The 17,952-nt window shown below is 38.9% G+C and overlaps 1 protein-coding gene across 6 annotated transcripts in view; it reads right to left on the bottom strand.

The window, feature by feature from the left end:
- card14 (caspase recruitment domain family, member 14) overlaps positions 1-17,952 on the bottom strand; it is a 62,109-nt gene that overhangs the window by 21,323 nt on the left and 22,834 nt on the right. For 3 of the 6 annotated variants that reach the window (XM_052033217.1, XM_052033218.1, XM_052033214.1), the window contains exons 2-10: positions 12,426-12,648; positions 11,622-11,759; positions 8,993-9,318; positions 5,487-5,657; positions 4,674-4,793; positions 4,090-4,215; positions 3,407-3,559; positions 2,222-2,341; positions 410-540 (exon numbers count right to left, since the gene is read on the bottom strand). In XM_052033217.1, the coding sequence (XP_051889177.1) occupies positions 410-540; positions 2,222-2,341; positions 3,407-3,559; positions 4,090-4,215; positions 4,674-4,793; positions 5,487-5,657; positions 8,993-9,318; positions 11,622-11,759; positions 12,426-12,636 (1,496 nt within the window). In that variant the 5' untranslated portion in view covers positions 12,637-12,648. Of the gene's footprint in view, positions 1-122; positions 212-409; positions 541-2,221; positions 2,342-3,406; positions 3,560-4,089; positions 4,216-4,673; positions 4,794-5,486; positions 5,658-8,992; positions 9,319-11,621; positions 11,760-12,425; positions 12,649-17,952 lie in introns of all 6 variants that reach the window. The other 3 variants (XM_052033219.1, XM_052033215.1, XM_052033216.1) reach the window with 2 other exon arrangements.

Consider the following 17,952-nt stretch of genomic DNA (forward strand, 5'->3'; position numbering starts at 1 on the left):
ATTGCCAGTCTATAATGTGATAGAGCTTGGCTCATTAAATTATTCCATACTATCAGGCTGCTATGATTTCTGTCATACGTTGATGCTATACCCAGAACATGAATGAGAAATTGAAAACTCACTGACATCAGGAACATTTTCACTGCAACTGCCTGTACCAGTGCTATCACCTACTGATGTGAACACATCGTCATCAGTAGAATTTCTGTTGCTGTGAAAAGAGAAATAGAACAGCAATGTTACCCAATTATAAAAGGATTCTCCCTTCAATTTTGTTTTGTGTTTTTTTAGTAGCATTCCACAATGGCTTTACATACTTATAATTTAACAAAAAGGTGTGTGTGCGCGTGTGCATTTGCATATGTGTGTGTGTGTGTGTGTGCACGCGCGCATGCGCGCTTTATCTTACCTGAATGATTTTTCCATGTCATCTTCATTTCGGCGTCTGTAGATAGATTCCTTGCTGGGCGGCTCAACGAAGGAAGAACTGACACTGCTCAGTGACTCACAGCTTTCAGTTTTCTTTAGATTTGTATAGAACTATAAATAAGAAGAACTAATGAACTACACAGCTGTTGATTATATTTAATAAAATTGTTAGGAATCCAGAATGAGCATGTACAATTAAAAATCAGATATTTAGCAGGGAAATCAGGAAGTACTTTCTTCAGAAAGGGTAGTGGAAATGAGAAACATTTGACTAAAAATAAGTCCATGGATGCTGAGTCAATTCAATTTTTGATAAAATCAAATAGTAATCCAGAGGCCTGGACTAACAATCCCAAGAGTTGAGTTCAAATCTCACATGGTAGGTGTGGAATTTAAATTCAGTTAATAAGATGGAACTAAAAAATGGAAAACAATGACCACAAAAATATTGGATGGTTGTAAGAACCCACATAGTTCACTAATGTTGTTCAGGGCATGAAATCTACCTTCCTAACTTCATCTGGCATTTTTGTGACTCCAGACCCACCAATATGGTTGGCTCTTAATTTCTCTGTGAAGTGGCCCAGCAGGACGTTCATTTCAATGGAAATTAGGGACAGGCAATAAGTGCTGTGTGCCAGCTTTGTCCAGATCCCAAAAAAATGGATAAATAAAGATGAGAAGGATATCAATGTTGGGTAAGTGGTGTTGAGGTAGAGATCAGCCATGAACTGACTGAATGATAAAACAAGCCGGCTCCTGTTCCTAATAACAAAGGGAGTTTTAGATTTTGCTCTCACAACTTCCTTCACAGACTTTTATAATGATACAAGCTTCAGTCAAACAAAGGTTTTCAACGAAATGAGAAAGAAAGAAAAGGAATGAGATCCAAGTACCAAATTTCACTCTGGCTCAACTTAAAAATAATTACGAAGAAGGAAATAAAATATGTCTACAGATGCAAGTTAGGCATGTGTAAAGTACAGGAATTATGGGAATGACAAGCTGTTCCATTGTGCCTATTCTTTATTGTTCTGATGCAACTTGTGCCAAAAATCTATGTTGCTCACACGTACACACTTTCTAGCTGCAAGTCATCTCACACCAAATAGGAGCTGCAACCTAAACTGACATTTCTCCAGCCTGATTCAAGAATAATGTAGCCTGTTGTAAGTCTCAAGGACTGGCCTGTCTGAGAACAACTAATGCACAGTCCTTCATTGTCAGTATGATGCAAAAAAATTATAAAGCATCTTTTAAAATAAGAAACAGATAGTATGCATATAGAAATAGATAGTCAGTTAGTATGGATAACCCACCTAAAAATAACATTCTCAGAATTCCCGTATTTCATTAGAGAGGACTGTGGATTATGCAGAAATCTCTGTGCATTAGATAGATATGTGAAGGAGAAACAAATAGAAGTATATATTGAAAGGATTAAATGATGTTATAATTTTTTACTGTCCTTTTTTTGCACTGAGGTCTTGTTTTTGCACACTCATTTTTTCTCTCTCTTTTCACTGCCTGTACATGTGCCTGTGATGCTGCTGAAGCAAGTTTTTCATTGTACTTGTACCTCACCATGTCTGTATCTCACTCTACTTGTGCACATGACAATATATTCGACTTGACTTGACTTATGAGAGAGGAGGTTCATGTGGCTCATAAACATGGTAGAGTATGTTGGGCTGAATGGTCTGTTTCTGAGTTCCCGATGCAGAACATTATTGTTTCTCCCAGTGTACAGATATTTCTAGAGAAGCAGTGTATGAAATCTTCATTGCCTTACGTCACTCTGACTGCTGCTGCTGTCATCACTGTCACAGCTGATGGCCCTGGGATTCACTGCTTGCAGGCGCTTCAGTTTGGGTTTTTCACGTTGAGGGGTTTTATTACCCGTTGCCATTTTCTGACATTGAATAAAGAAAGAGAAATTGAAGCTCATTTAAACCATACGTTCTTTCTTTCCATACCATCATCTTTTAATGCAAGCTTACAATAAAAGAGAAAGCATACGTAATTGGGGCTGCAAGCCTCTTCATAAGTATCTTTTATTTACAATACTGTGGTCATTTGTAATTGTTCAGGACAGGCCTGAGTAAAAATAACTAATGCAAAATCCTTCATTATCCACCACAATAATAAATGAACGTACTAATAATATATTGAATTATGCTCCAGCTGAACTAGGAGCTATCCATAATATTGTCCTGCTGGGTCTTGAGGATCTTTGTTGTCTGTTGCAAGCTGCAGAGGTTCTTCTTACAAAGAGGCCTCACTTTTAAAGCCTCAGAAAAGTAAGGCTATTCAGATAGCAAATGTCAAGGACATAAGGTGAGGGGAATGCTATCACCAGCAAGAAGACATTTTACAGTTGTCTCACCCCTTGCTTTCAGCCTTAGCTTTAGTCAGACAATCATGAGCTCAAATTCCACTCCATAACCTTGACACCCTCAGTAATGGAGGTGATTTTTTTTTGGATCAGATGTTGAACTGAATCCATCATTGTTCACTCAGGTGGAGTAAACAATCCTATTGTACCATGCCCAGAAGAGCAAAGCTGTTTGTTCAGTATGCTGGCTGTCATTTATCTCTCAACCAACAACTAAAAACTAATGATCTGGACATTCATTTCATGGTTCTTCATTCAAAGAGAATCATTAGTTTCTGGCTAGCAATGTCTTCTATCTAATGCACTATTAGTAGTCAGCAGAAAGGAAAGTGACACAAAACTGCAGATGGATCTTTATAGCTGCTAATCAAGATAAGCCTTGAAAACCATAAGTAAGGCCTAGATTCAAGTTTCTGGCCTGCTCTGGGATCTCTGAAGTCCCATCATTTGGCAGGGGTTTGACGGTAGGGCACAGTGCAGCTTTAAACACCAGATATGGTCCACCTTAGAGAAACAATTTTACTTTAGACGACAAAGAAAATTCCAGCATAATGTTTCTGAACAACTGGAAGATATCCATACCTCCTGCCTGTCCTTGTTTGACTTTAACTGTAGCATTTCCTTATTCAGTTGACGACACATGTCTTGAAGTTCAATTACCTGGCGACGACATAAATCCTTGTCTATGATCATTTTGCTAATACGCAATTGGGCTTCGTCCCTGGCCCCATATGCCTGTGGAAAAGAAGAAAATCAAGTAGCTCTGATCACAAATATTAACGCTTGTTCCAAATTGCATTGTTACACCATCTTTTCATTGTTATACCATCTTTTCATTGTTATCTTTGGTCTGTATTGAGTTGGGTAATCTCCGCTGTGGAAATAATTTAAAAAATAGTTTAAATATTCCAGAGAATGGAAAGAAAAAGAAAACAAAGCCAGAATTCTTGCTCCCAATAAATTTTATCAGGAGCGCATGAGTGAAATCAGGATTATGTTCGGACATGATTGCCCAAAGACTGAATGTAGGAACATAATGACAGGAGTTGCCTATTTAATCCAATGAGATTGTTCCTTCATTCAAAGTAATTTTGTCTAATCTGTGATCTACCTCCTTGTTTTACTCATAACCTTGAATACATTTAACAAAAATCTATAAAATGCAAATTAAAAATCAACTTGAATAATCCCGGAAAAGCCTTACATCTGACATTTGGCCAGGAGTTACTAGATTCTGTAATGAAAATGTAACTTATTACACTTACCTCATCACGTTCCTTTTGTAGTTCTAAGACCTGAGACTGGAGTGAGCTAATTTTATCCTTGTACATGTCACAGTCAATCTTCAAGGTGGCACATTCCATTAACATATTTTCCTTTTCATCTAAGTACTGGTAGGTAGAAGAAAGTAAAACAGATTGAGGCTTCGGGGGAGAAAGGTTGGGTCTGGTGGATTTATGATCAAATAAAATTTAGGAGTATTGGGTTAGTAAAACAAAGTTGGATTTGTTCTAAATGGCATCAGTAGAAAACAGTCATGCAGTGGGCAGTAATTAGGTACGCAGAGACTTTGTGACATCTTTCTACTTTATATAAATGTGAGCATTTGTGGTAAATTTACTGCACCAATCAGTTTCCTTCCTGAATTTAGGATTTTTTTGCCGTTTTTATGTACGACTTGTTTCCAATCTGAAATGTAAAAACCATTTTAGATTGGAAACAACATTCATGTGAATAATCCCAAGAGGATGAAACATTGAAGATGTTCATTTCTCTCTGTTGCTTTCCAGTTTTCTAATGACCCCTTCAAACAAAGTCTATTTACAAAGTCTGAAGCAAATATGCTCACCTCATTTCTTAGTCGTTCAGCCTGATCTAGTTCCAAGCGCAGTGAACTCATTTCTTTCATTAGATCCTGTCTTTCTTCCTGAGCTTCTACACGATGCTGTTCCAAGATATCTATTGTCACCTATTAAAAAAAAGAGAACATCTTCAGAAATTTATGTAAAAAGCAATAAGTAAATTGTGACGTTCTAAAAGGCAGGCCACAATAGTAATAGACACAACAGAAGTGACATTGTAATGATGGATGTTACAACAATAACAACATTTCAAAGTCACAAACCGTATTGAACATAAATTCTTTATTTCTTAAGTGCTTTTCTGTCCTCTGTAAGATCTAATTATTGGTTATCTAAGATCTCATTTATCAGAAAGCAAACATTTATATTCTGGTGACGATAAGAGCTTGCTGACTTGAAAGAAAAGTTCAAGTTATGATAGAGAGTTTGAGTGAAAGATATAGAAAGCCATCCTTAGTCGTTAGTGCTAAATGCATTACGTAATGTAAAGAAACTAAATACCAGAGCTGTTGGGAATCTGAAATAAAAATTGAAAATGTTGAAACTGCTCAACAGGTCAGGCAGCATCTCAGTATTAACATTTCCAGATGAAGATCTTGATGAAAGATTATCCTTGTGAAATGTGAGTGCTGTATAGTAACATCAGTACAAACTTCAGTCAACAGAAATGGATTTTAAATGCAGAGTACAATGTGCCGATGTTACTAAATAATTAACTATTGAATGAATGAGTGAATGAATGAATGAATGAAGACATTTATGGACAAGTACATGTAATCAAATAAAAACAACATGCTTACTGGGGTCATTTGTAATTCTTGGATCCTGAATCTCAGTTTATCAATTTCTTCTTTTAGATGTAAAAGTTCATCTTGTTTGGGCTTGAATGCTTCCCGTAGTTTAGATGACATTCTTCGTTCTACATCAAACTCCACTATTAGTTTCTTATTCTCCATTATAAGATTATCCACCTTTAAAGGAAGTCAAACAGGATTTGGCATGAAGCCCATATATGAAGAGGGAATTTTCTTTTCTAAAATTATTTTGAAATCCAAGAAAGATGTGTGATAAATCTAGCATTCTATATCTTTTGCTTCTAAGAGTGGCTATTAACTGCAGGTGAACTTTATTATTGAATCCTGAAAATAATAATAATGTGAAGATGTTGTCTTGGTGATAGTTGTCAATAACTACATCATATGGATTACTACTGAGAAGCCACACAGGAATTAATTTCTAGTTAGTAATTTAGTAGAGACTGTCTTCGGGTTGCATTTAGATTCAATTTTATTGCTGATCTGCTCTTTATTTACTGTTTATGGTATAACATATCAGCTCTGTATGATGTAAGTGAGAACTGTTTTCATCCCAAATTAGGGTCTACGTTCTAATAAATCAGTGAAATGGAGATGCAATTAACATGACCTAAAATGTATTGAAATCATGTACAAGCTTTGAAATCACTTTTATATGGGTTACAGAAAAAGCCATCAGATGTAATGGTTAAAATTAAACCATAACATTTATCAAGTAAGTACTTGGAAATGATAATAAGGGCAGGCAACAATGATAAAATACTAACTAATGGAATCAAAATGCTGGTTTCTAACTTGTATGCAACAAAACATAAATCATATAAATGATCTAAAAAGTTTATACAATTTACAAAATATAAATATCTTGTTTCATAGATGTGTTATCAAATATCCAGGCATAAATTAAAGAATTTCTATTATCTAATTGTCCACAATTGTAATTTTTCACCCTAGTTGAATCAATTGATTTTAGTGCTATCAACCCAGTCATTTGGTACCTGGAATGTGACATTGAGGGATGAGGCTATTTCATGAGCTTCTGCCTTTAGTAAAGTTTATTAAATCTAGGCAGAGGAAGGGCAGCATGGGAAGGAGGGAAGCTTTATGCTGCATGTCTCCTTGATTTATTAGTTTATTTTTACAATGGCATAATTAAATAAACTCTTTCAGTGCTACAATACAAACAATGCAGACAGCAGTTTAACAGCAAGTCTAATGCAATTTCAAGAAATCAGAGAGAAAGATTATTTAAGTGCATCTGTTCTGATACAGACCATCTCTCTGTTCATGCCTTTAACTGTCAATGGTTATTCATTTGAAATATTTGCAAAATACAATACCTATTTATTTCCTTTAGAAATTAGAAAAAAGACTAAACAACACTTCTGAAATAAACTAATAAAATAGATCAAAGTCAAACTGAGCTGCCACTGAAACACACTCCAAATGATGACCAATACTAACAGTTGGATATAGCAGTATAAATTATTTTCTGGTTGCATGTGGGCAAAAAAGATGCTGATGTTACTGAGCCTTCTTATTGCCGCATGTGGAACTGTATCAGCCTGATTTATTGAGATAAGAAAAGACCATCACATTGCTTCCCAAAATGAAAAGAGCCATTTCCCTCCTCTGTTGGAATACCAACAAATTGCAACTTTCTAATCCATGACTTAACTCTCTCTCATTTCTCTTCAGTTTTCCTGCATTTAAAAACTGATGAGATTAATTTTTCTGAATAAAGATCATGGTACTGTGGGTAGCTCAGCTGAACAAGGGGGATAAGAAGAATTGAAGGACAACAGTGGTACTCAGTCGGCAGTTGCTTCTGCTGCTGTAATCATGAATCCAGGATGGTGCCCAGGATCCATGATTACAGCATTGTGGGTGATTCAGCTGCACAACAATGATTGCAGGGCATTTGAAAGTGGGAGGGTAAACAACCAGAGCTTCATAATGGTGCCAACGACAGAAGAATGAGGTCCTGCAACATGAATGTAGGGAGTTAGGCAGCAAATTAAAAAGCAGGACCTCTAAAGATGTAATTTCAAGATTACCTCCGGCGCCACAAGCTTGTGAGTATAGGAACAGAAGTATAGGTCAGATTAATGAATGTCTTAAAGGATGTTGTAGGATGGAAGAGTTGTAGATTTCTGGATCAATGGGAGTGTTTCTGGGGAAGATGGGACCTGTACAATGGCAGGTGGAATTTAATCCTGATAAGTGCAAGGTGATGCACCCTGGGTGGAGTAATAAGAGTAGGACATACTGAATGAATAGAGAATTGAGGAATAGAGGACATTGATGTACAAGTCCAATGATCCCTAAAGGTCACTTTAGGGATCACAGGCAGATACGGTAGTGAAGATGACATAAGGGATATTTGTCAGGACATAGAATATAAAAGCAGTGAGATTATGATACAGCATTGTAAAACATTGGTTAATCCACAGCTAGAGTATTGTGTTCAGTTCTGGTGACCACACAATAGGAAGGATGTGATTGCTGTGGAGAGGGTGCAGAGATTAACCAGGATATTGTTTGGGATGGAGTGTTTCAGTTATGGGGAGAGACTGGATAGGTCACACAATAGGAAGGATGTGATTGCTGTGGAGAGGGTGCAGAGATTAACCAGGATATTGTTTGGGATGGAGTGTTTCAGTTATGGGGAGAGACTGGATAGGTTGGGGTTGTTTTCCTTGGAGCAGAGAAGGCTGAGGGAGGACAAGGTATACAAAATTATACCTTGTATACAAAGGTACAGAGGTATACAAAATTATGAGGGGCATAGCTAGGGTTGATAGCAGGAAACTTTTACCATTGCAGAGGTATCTAAACCTGAAGGGAAAAGGTTCAGTTCAGGGTTTTTGAGGGGATCTGAGGAAGAATCTTTTTCACCCAGAATCTGCTTGCAGTGATGGAGGCAGGTGTTCTCACAACATTTAAGTAGTATCTAGTCAGGCACTTGAATCACAAGGCATAGCAGGCTGGTAATTGGGATTGGTGTGGGTGGGTACTTGATAGTTGACATGGACATGGTGGGCCAAAGGGACCATTTCTATGCCATATGAATCTTTGACTCAATGATTCCTGAAATTTCCCCCCACCCCCGCTGTGTATTTTTTTGCATAGTGCTGAACACTGTTGAAATTCTGCTACCCAAAGACAAGAAATGCAGTTCATGATTAAAACGAGATAGATCAGGGTGCTGTCTCAAAGTTGCTTGTGTGCTTCATCTCTGGCTTCCAATATTATACAGAGTAAGGTATCAAGGAAATAGACTGGCACTTCTTCACAGCCCCTACCCATCCTCTAGCACAAAACTCACAACTCCACAACTTTCCCATCTTCCCTGGTCCCACCTATCCAACCCACTCATAACAACTACTGTCTAAGGACTGGAAGTACAGTCTAAACATTACCCTTCATATCATTCAGAGCTGAACATGGGTTATATCATAGGAATGACTGATTGAACAATGAAGCAATACCTGTTGTTGTAACTCTCTGCTTCGTGTCACAGACATTTCCTTCTCCTGGAGAGTGTTTGTATACCGCATTAATATCTGATAATTTTCTTCCTTCAGACGAATCATTTCATCGTGGTGACGGTTCCAGTCCATTTTCATTCTGCTTAAGTTAAGCTCAGCTCCCTTCAAACTCTTGAGCTCAGTCTTCAGTTGTTGGTTTTGCTCTTCCATGCTTTGAACTTTCTCATTCAACCGATGCTTGATACATTTTTCTTCTCCTAACCATTTCTGAGCCTTCATTACCTCATTCATTAGAAACTGAATCAAATTCAAATTTCCTTTTTCAACTACAACCAAAGGAAGTAAATGGAGTAATTTTCATTGTTCTTTAATATTTACTGTTAAATGTTTATTGGTTAATGTATATCCATGTGGTATATTACTCTCATCAATATATTAGAAAACCCTAAGACCAATTAGGTACTTGAATAGTTGGAAGAAACTGGTTCCTACATTCCACTAAAGACAATTAAATAAGATATTTGTGGACCTCAATTCAAATTATGACAACATTTTCAAGTTTCTTGTTGGAAATTTGTTGTTGGAAATTACATTGACCATCTAAATATTAGGCTTTCCTACTGAACTGAAATTTTACCTTTATAGTTAATTTTGTATCAATTGCACTATTACCATTGCTGAACAACTGCAATATTGGCTCCTTTTGTATTGCTACTGCAGTTGTAAATGTAGCTTTTTCTACAAAGGTGAGACTAACTATAGAAAATAGAAACCATTCACCACCAATTCCCAGTCTCTTTCTTTCCTAGGAAAATGGTTCTATTAATAGAAAATCATTATTATTATACAGGAAAACCAATGTAAATTTAATCATACCCTGGTGCTACTGATTGACATTAGGTAATCTAGATAAGACTCAGCAAGGGCCCCTAGATGGGGTTTAAAAATAAGCAAACTAGTGAAATGCTGAAGATGAGGGTGTACCAATTATAAATTAGTTCATGTGCAAAGAACCAAGCAGGAATGAGGGAACAATATTCACGCATTGTAAAGAAAGGTGAAGAAAAGTATACTTGTGCTTTTCAAACTTGTAACTACAGTTAACAAAGGTTACCCAGAGATGAGTGAAATTCTGGTATCTTTGTAAAAATGTAATCTTTGGAATAAGTGCTTAAGGATCCTACAGGGACTAATAAGATCCCCCCTCTTTTTCCTTGGAATCTTCTTCTATCCCTAAGCAATTAAAGTTCGTGTTCTGGTATTCTCTCTCTTCCCCCTGTCTGTACGTGATTGCAAGTGTGCTGAGGTAGCAAACAGGCCAGCAATAAGGAAGATATAATTAGCCTATTGCAGAGAAAATCAGCTGTAAGATACTGCTTCAATTGCTTTTAGTGATTTCTGCAGCCAAGTGAATCTGTGTGTTTACTGGGCCTTTGTAGAATTTGCTCAATAATAAAGCCCTATGCAGTTAAATAACCTGGCAGTTCTCCCTGCCTTGGCAGGCACATGATGAACAACAACTTGGATTCATAACTTAGTAAGACAAAGTAAACATGAGCACTTAAAATCCCAAACTGAGTTTTTGCATTTTCTAAATAGGGATAATTATTATTAAGTAGTACAATGTAGAAGACTGCAGAAAGGAAGTCTGTGCAGTTCTATGAATAGCTGGCTCATTAGCAGTGCACCATTATCTTCAGGCAGGGAAGATTTTTGTTAACATCACATTACAGACCAGCACTTTTTTGTTAATTAGAATATATCCAAATTTAGTAAAGTTTTTCCATGAGCAGCATTTTTTCTTAAATGCTGGAGAATTGCTCTGCATCTGCAGGTGGCAGTGTGAGCTTGTGTAAGCAGGTCTGTCAGCAGCATGGCAATGTTATTAATGATAGTTTGAAAGATAAGCAGTGGTTTATCAGCCAGCAGTTGGAGTTCAGCTCATTTGGGGGTACAGTCAACCTGATACTGCTCTCAAAATTCATCAACTGAAGCGTGCTTTGAAAGTTTTCATTAAGAAAAAAAATAACATGTTGCCTTTTGTGTATATGTACACTGATTGTTGGGTTTCCCCTGTAAATCATTTGCTTATGTGAACTGAATTTAGAAACGTCATTTCATATGACTCAACATAGACTTGTGTCTACCATTATTAAAACATTTGTTCATTAGGCTGTGTTTGTATTTTCAAAATAAGGCACTTTGCTGAAGGTTTAGGTTCAAAACTCACTTTAATCTAGAAATTCTATGACTTCATTGAGTGCAGGACATTGGAGCATTGGATAATAGTACTTGGGTTCAAACATAGTAAGTATTATTCCCAATCTCAATATAAATTATTGTGTACAACACCATGCAGCACTTCAGCGAAGAGTGAGAGAGTGAGAGAGCGAGCGAGAGGGAGAGCGAGAGCGAGAGGGAAATGGGAAGAGAAAGAAAGAGAGAGATTGTAAAGGTTCAGAGGTGGCTGGATATTCCTATGCATCTTACAATTGGTTCAAAAATGTTTTAGATGAACTCTAGAAGCAGAGTACTCCCTCTCACATGTAATGCATGAATTGGTATGAAGGATTGGAATATGAAAAATGGGAATAAACTATTTGAAAAAGCAAACAAAAAGAAATCTTACCGAGTATGCTGCTACAATCCTTAGTAGGTTCCTTCCCAGTTATTAATGTATAAATTTCAGGATTATAGAACGCTAAAGATTCCAGAAAGGCAACACCTCCTTTCCTCCCACGCATTCTTAAGAGATCAAGCATATGTCCTAGAAATAAAAATAGCACCAATGATCTGGACAGTGTAAAATAATGAAGAAATGGCAAATGTAAAAATCAAATTGTGATAATAATTCCAACTGGTTTGGCTGTTTCCCAAACCTTTGAATGGATTTATATTTGGCTAATTGGTAGAGTGCACTTCAATTGATTTAGCGAGGACAAAATGGGTGATCATTCCTGACTGTATCCAATGAAACCTGTTGGAGCATTGTGCGTATCTAGAACAGAAAGCCAGGAGTGAGAAAAAATCCAGTAATGTCATCAATCTATGCAATTTGAGATTGATGACCACAATTCTGTAGAACATGCAGTGAAGACATACAGTTCATCTCATCACAATAAGAATGCTTTGTTGCAACAGAAGAATGCTGCTAATAATATTTTCCTTCACAACCTATCAGATCAGTCTTTCATGCCTGGGACATTAACTCAAAAGTGTGTTTTAACTGTGGGAATCTGCATGGATAAGCTTCGACTGTAATTGCCTGTTTCACTCAGATGTTGAAGGGCGGCTAACATGAAAGATGTCTCCCTGAACTAGCCAACTGGGCAACATATTCCCAGCAAAGAGGGAAGTGTTCCATTTTGAACACAATTACAGCACCTTTGAAATAAAAGAAACTGCAGCACAAAATTCACTGAAGAGCACTTACCTGTTCTCATACACCGGTGCTTAAGGTGAGGGGCAAAAAGAATTTCTTCCTCATCTGTCTCCCCAATGACATGACACTGGCGCAGAAAGGGTGTGATGTGGCAGGGTCGAACATTATTGGTGATTATGTGGCGTTGGCTTTCAATTAGGTTCCATATCGATTCCTCATCCAGATCCTTTATTTCCTTGTCACTTGAGGCAATTTCATCCATGATGGATAGTGGCTAGAAAAGGAATGAACATACACATTTACAAACACATTTTTACTCAGTTGCTGGATGTAGGTGTCACTGGCTAAGAAAACATTTTCTGTGAGAAAGTGGCAGTGAGCTACCTACTTGAAGTGCTGCAATCCTAGTGGTGAACAAAATAGGGTGTTCCAGGTTTATAAAGGACAGCTGTATATTTCCAAAGTTACCATAGAACCATAGAACCATACAGCACAAAACAGGCCCTTCGGCCCACCATGTTGTGCCATCCATCAAACCACCCTCACACTATCTAACCCTTTCCTCCCGCATATCCCTCTATCTCACATTCCTCCATGTGCCTATCCAACAAACTCTTGAACCTGTCCAATGTATCTGCCTCCACCACCACCCCAGGTAGTGCATTCCATGCAAACCTCCCCCTGACATCTCCCCTGAACCTCCCACCCATAACCTTAAAGCCATGCCCTCTCGTCTTGAGCATTGGTGCCCTGGGAAGGAGGTGCTGGCTGTGTACTCTATCTATTCCTCTCAATATTTTATATACCTCTATCATGTCTCCTCTCATCCTCCTCCTTTCCAGTGAATAAAGCCCTAGCACCTTAAGCCTCTCCTCATATTCCTTACGCTCTAATCCAGGCAGCATCCTGGTAAATCTCCTCCGCACCCTCTCCAATGCCTCCACATCCTTCCTATAATGAGGCGACCAAAACTGAACACAGTACTCTAAGTGTGGTCTAACTAGAGTTTTGTAAAGCTGCATCATCACTTCGCGGCTCTTAAACTCAATCCCATGATTTATGAAAGCTAACATCCCATAGGCCTTCTTAACTGCTCTATCCACCTGTGAGGCAACTTTCAATGAACTGTGAATATGAACCCCCAGATCACTCTGCTCCTCTACACTGCCAAGTACCTTGCCATTTACCTTGTACTCTGCCCTGGAGTTTGTCCTTCCAAAGTGTACCACCTCACACTTCTCCGGATTGAACTCCATCTGCCACTTGTCAGCCCAGCTCTGCATCCGGTGGTATTCCCATGTACCTGCTGCCCTTTTCTGCAAGGTGACAGATTATGGGTTTTCAACAAAACTCTCACCCTGCAGACCACACTTGGTTTGTGGACTGCGAGTCTCATTAAAAGTCCATTATAATAATCTGCAGTGGGGTGGTGCTGTGATTGTAATTGTCTACAGTAAAGGTGTCGTTTAATATGGCACACCACAGTTAGAGGACAACCGCTAAGTTCTCATAATGTTCTCAAAATGCTTTCTGAGGATTCCATTTCAACTATAGTATTTTGTCATAATAACTAAAATTATTAACAAGTCTAAAATAAGCACAAACTCAAGAACAAACATTTCACAGTAACAGAACCATGTTTATCCATTCTCTAATGCCTTTGTTAAATATGTTAGCAGAAGATTTTATCTACTTGAAAACACCTGACCTGGAAGTTTAAACACGTCTATCCTGAGGAGCACAGAATAATTCCTCAATCTGAATAATGAAATCTTAGGAGCCCAATATTGGGCTTCATATTGAGTCAGTGTGCAGCAGAGATCAATAGCTGCCGGGAAACCACAATCGAAGATCAGTCCTCGGTTGATATCATTGTTGTCCTCAATTAAGTGAGGAAATTGGAGAAAGAAATTAACCAGCTAGAAATACAACAGGGCTGCTGGGAGGGGATGTGAAGGTTGGGAATGAGTAGTGGTGACTGGGGAAGGAACACCGGTAATTGAGAAGGGCACATCTGCTGAGTTATGGACTGAATACATAATGTTCTCAGACTGCAAGCAGAAAACATAATAAATGGAACTTCACTGCTGGAAAATCCTACCATTCCCATGTTCTCTCTTGTCTCTATGGTAGCTTTTAGGTGGGGAGGAAATGGCTCAAAGGATTTGAACAAAGGGAAGGAGTATCTTAGAAACATAGAAAAACTACAACACAATTCAGGCCCTTCGGCCTACAAAGCTGTGCTGAACATGTTCCTACCCTAGAAATTACTAGGCTTACCCATAGCCCTCTATTTTTCTCAGCTCCATGTACCTATTCAACAGTTTCTTAAAAGACCCTTTCGTATCCGCCTCCGCCACCGTTGTCGGCAGCCCATTCCATGCACTCACCACTCTCTGAGTAAAAAAACTTACCCCTGACATCTCCTCTATATCTACTCCCCAGCACCTTATACCTATGTCCTCTTGTGGCCACCATTTCAGCCCTGGGAAAAAGCCTCTGACTATCTACCTGATCAATACCTCTCATCATCTTATATAACTCTATCAGGTCCCCCCTCATCCTCCGTCGCTCCAATGAGAAAAGGCTGAGTTCCCTCAACCTGCTTTCATAAGGCATGCTCCGCATTCCAGGCAGCATCCTTGCAAATCTCCTCTGCACCCTTTCTAATGGCTTCCACATCCTTCCTGTAGTGAGGTGACCAGAACTGAGCACAGTACTCCAAGTGGGGTCTGACGAGGGTCCTATATAGCTGCAACAATACCTCACGGCTCCTAAATTCAATTCCCCGATTGATGAAGGACAATACACCATATGCCCTCTTAACCACAGAGTCAACCTGCCCAGCCGCTTTGAGCGTCCTATAGACTTGGACCCCAAGATCCCTCTGATCCTCCACACTGCCAAGAGTCCTACCATTAATACTATATTCTGCCATCATATTTGACCTACCAAAATGAACCACTTCACACTTATCTGGGTTCAACTGCATCTGCCACTTCTCACTTGAACTTTGCATCCTATCTATGTCCCTCTGTAACCTCTGACAGCCCTCCAAACTATCCACAACACCCCCAACCTTCGTGTCATCTGCAAACTTACTAACCCACCCCTCCACTTCCTTATCCAGGTCGTTTATAAAAATCACAAAGAGCAAGGGTCCCAGTACAGATCCCTGAGGTACACCACTGGTCACCGACCTCCACGCAGAATACGACCCTTCAACAACCACACTTTGCCTTCTGTGGGCCAGCCAGTTCTGGATCCACACTGCAATGTCCCCTTGGATCCCATGTCTCCTTACTTTCTCAATAAGCCTTGCATGGGGTACCTTATCAAATGCCTTGCTGAAATCCATATACACTACATCTACTAGTCTCCCTTCATCGATGTGTTTAGTCACATCCTCGAAAAATTCAATCAGGCTCGTAAGGTAGGACCTGCCCTGGACAAAGCCGTGCTGACTATTCCTAATCATATTATACCTCTCCAAATGTTCATAAATCCTGCCTCTCAGGATCTTCTCCATCAGCTTACCAACCACTGAGGTAAGGGTCACTGGTCTGTAATTCCCTGGGCTATCCCTACTCCCTTTCTTGAATAAGGGAACAACGTCCGCAACCCTCCAATCTTCCGGAACCTCTCCCGTCTCCATCAACGATGCAAAGATCATCGTCAGGGGCTCCGCAATCTCCTCCCTCACCTCCCACAGCAACCTGGGGTACATCTCATCCGGTCCCAGCAACTTATCCAACTTGATGCTTTCCAAAAGTTTCAGCACCTCCTCTTTCCTAATATCTACATCCTAATATCTTCTGATGGCATTAAGAGTTAAATAGAAGATTTTCTGTAGTAAGATCACAATGATTAGTTGATTGGTTCCAAATTAAAAAAACAGTAAATCAGAGCTTACATGGCAGGGAACGCATGTTAAGGTAAAATAGCTGGAAACTGCAAACTCCAAATCCTGGAATCTGCACAAAATGCCCCAAGTGCCACTCACTGCTGTGTTTCTTGACCCCCCTCAAGATATTAATAGAATCCTGAGATCCTTATACTCATTCCACAAGATCTCAGGTTTCTCTCACTTCTGGATGACGCCATGGCCATTCCTAGTTCAGATAGCTCAGATTCTTTGGGAACTCTACCTGGAAAAATATCCTGCAGTTTAAAAAAAGAACAGCTCATATCCACCATCGATTAGTTCTTCATTTGAATGCACATAAATGTAAAAGGACAATACCAAGTGTGATGAACTGATAGATTTATGGAGGAGTTTCTGACTGGTTCTATACTTAATTTCACTACCATACTGTTGTGGTTTCTGATTATCACACTGGTTTAGAGGAGATTAAGGGCATTGTTTTCCTGCACCAGGATCCAAGTTTGTGTTCTGAGCTGTTGTAAGTGGATGCATGTCCTCAGAACTACCATTAACGATATAACTTACATACTAGAAACTTTGATTTCTATCAGTTCTTGGAGAAAATTGGAAAACTTGTCTTTGCTTGCAAATATACAAAATAATACCATTACTTGCATTAAAATGTTTAATTCTGTTACTTGTGTCTGGTTTGGTCATAGTGAAATGAAAATTGACTTCTTTGGCTTTCCCCTCCAAGTCTCTGTAACTTGCACACAAAAAAATCTTTCTCAAATATCTCTTCACTGGTGTTTGAATATCAACATGGGATTCAAAATTTACTTGTGCACAGTTGTTTTTCTGGGAAACTCACAACATAACTGACTCAGAATCCATTGCAATGGGCATCACAGGAAGTACTAGGAAATTTCTTGATTCTTACTTGATAGTAGACTAAGCACCTGCAGTATCCTGCCAACTCCTTAACATACAAACTGATCCCTAAAATGCATGTCAATTGGAGAAATTATTCTTTTGGAGAGGATACTAATACCAAGCCATTAAATGCTGTTCTGGCAAAGTGCATGGTATTCTAATATGTCATACCAAAGAGGGGTAGGATATGAGTTAACCCAATAAAATCAAGAACCAATGTAAGCAAGCACAGAAGTGATAGGTGAATGCAGTTTATTGTGGTTTAGGATTAAGGCAGCTCAGTTTTGGATGAACACAAGTTTATGGAGGATGGAAAATGGGAGGCAGGCCAAGAGAGCTTTGGAATGGTCAAATCCAGAGGCAATGAAGGCATGGATTTGTTTTCAGCAGTAGATGGGCTGAGAAAATGGCAGAGATGGAAATGAAGAGTATAACGGAATAGAAGCTCAGCTCCATATCAAAAAAGGAAAAGACTTTGCTGCAATCACCTGAGATGATCAATCAGAATCAGGTTTATTATCATTGACATACGTCGTGAAATTTGTTTTGTGGCAGCCGTACAGTGCAAGACATAGAGACATAAAAATTACTGTAAGTTACAAAAATAAATAAATACTGCACAAGAGGAATAACTAGAGTGTTCACTGGTTCATGGACTGTTCAGAAATCTGATGGTGGAGGGGAAGAAGCTGTTCCTGAATCATTGAGTGTGGGTCTTCAGGCTCCTGTACCTTCTCCCTGGAGTTGGGGAAAGTTGGGAATGGACTAGAGAGGAAAGAA

Source organism: Pristis pectinata, chromosome 18 (assembly GCF_009764475.1).
Source record: "Pristis pectinata isolate sPriPec2 chromosome 18, sPriPec2.1.pri, whole genome shotgun sequence".
Taxonomy (NCBI): Eukaryota; Metazoa; Chordata; class Chondrichthyes; order Rhinopristiformes; family Pristidae; genus Pristis; species Pristis pectinata.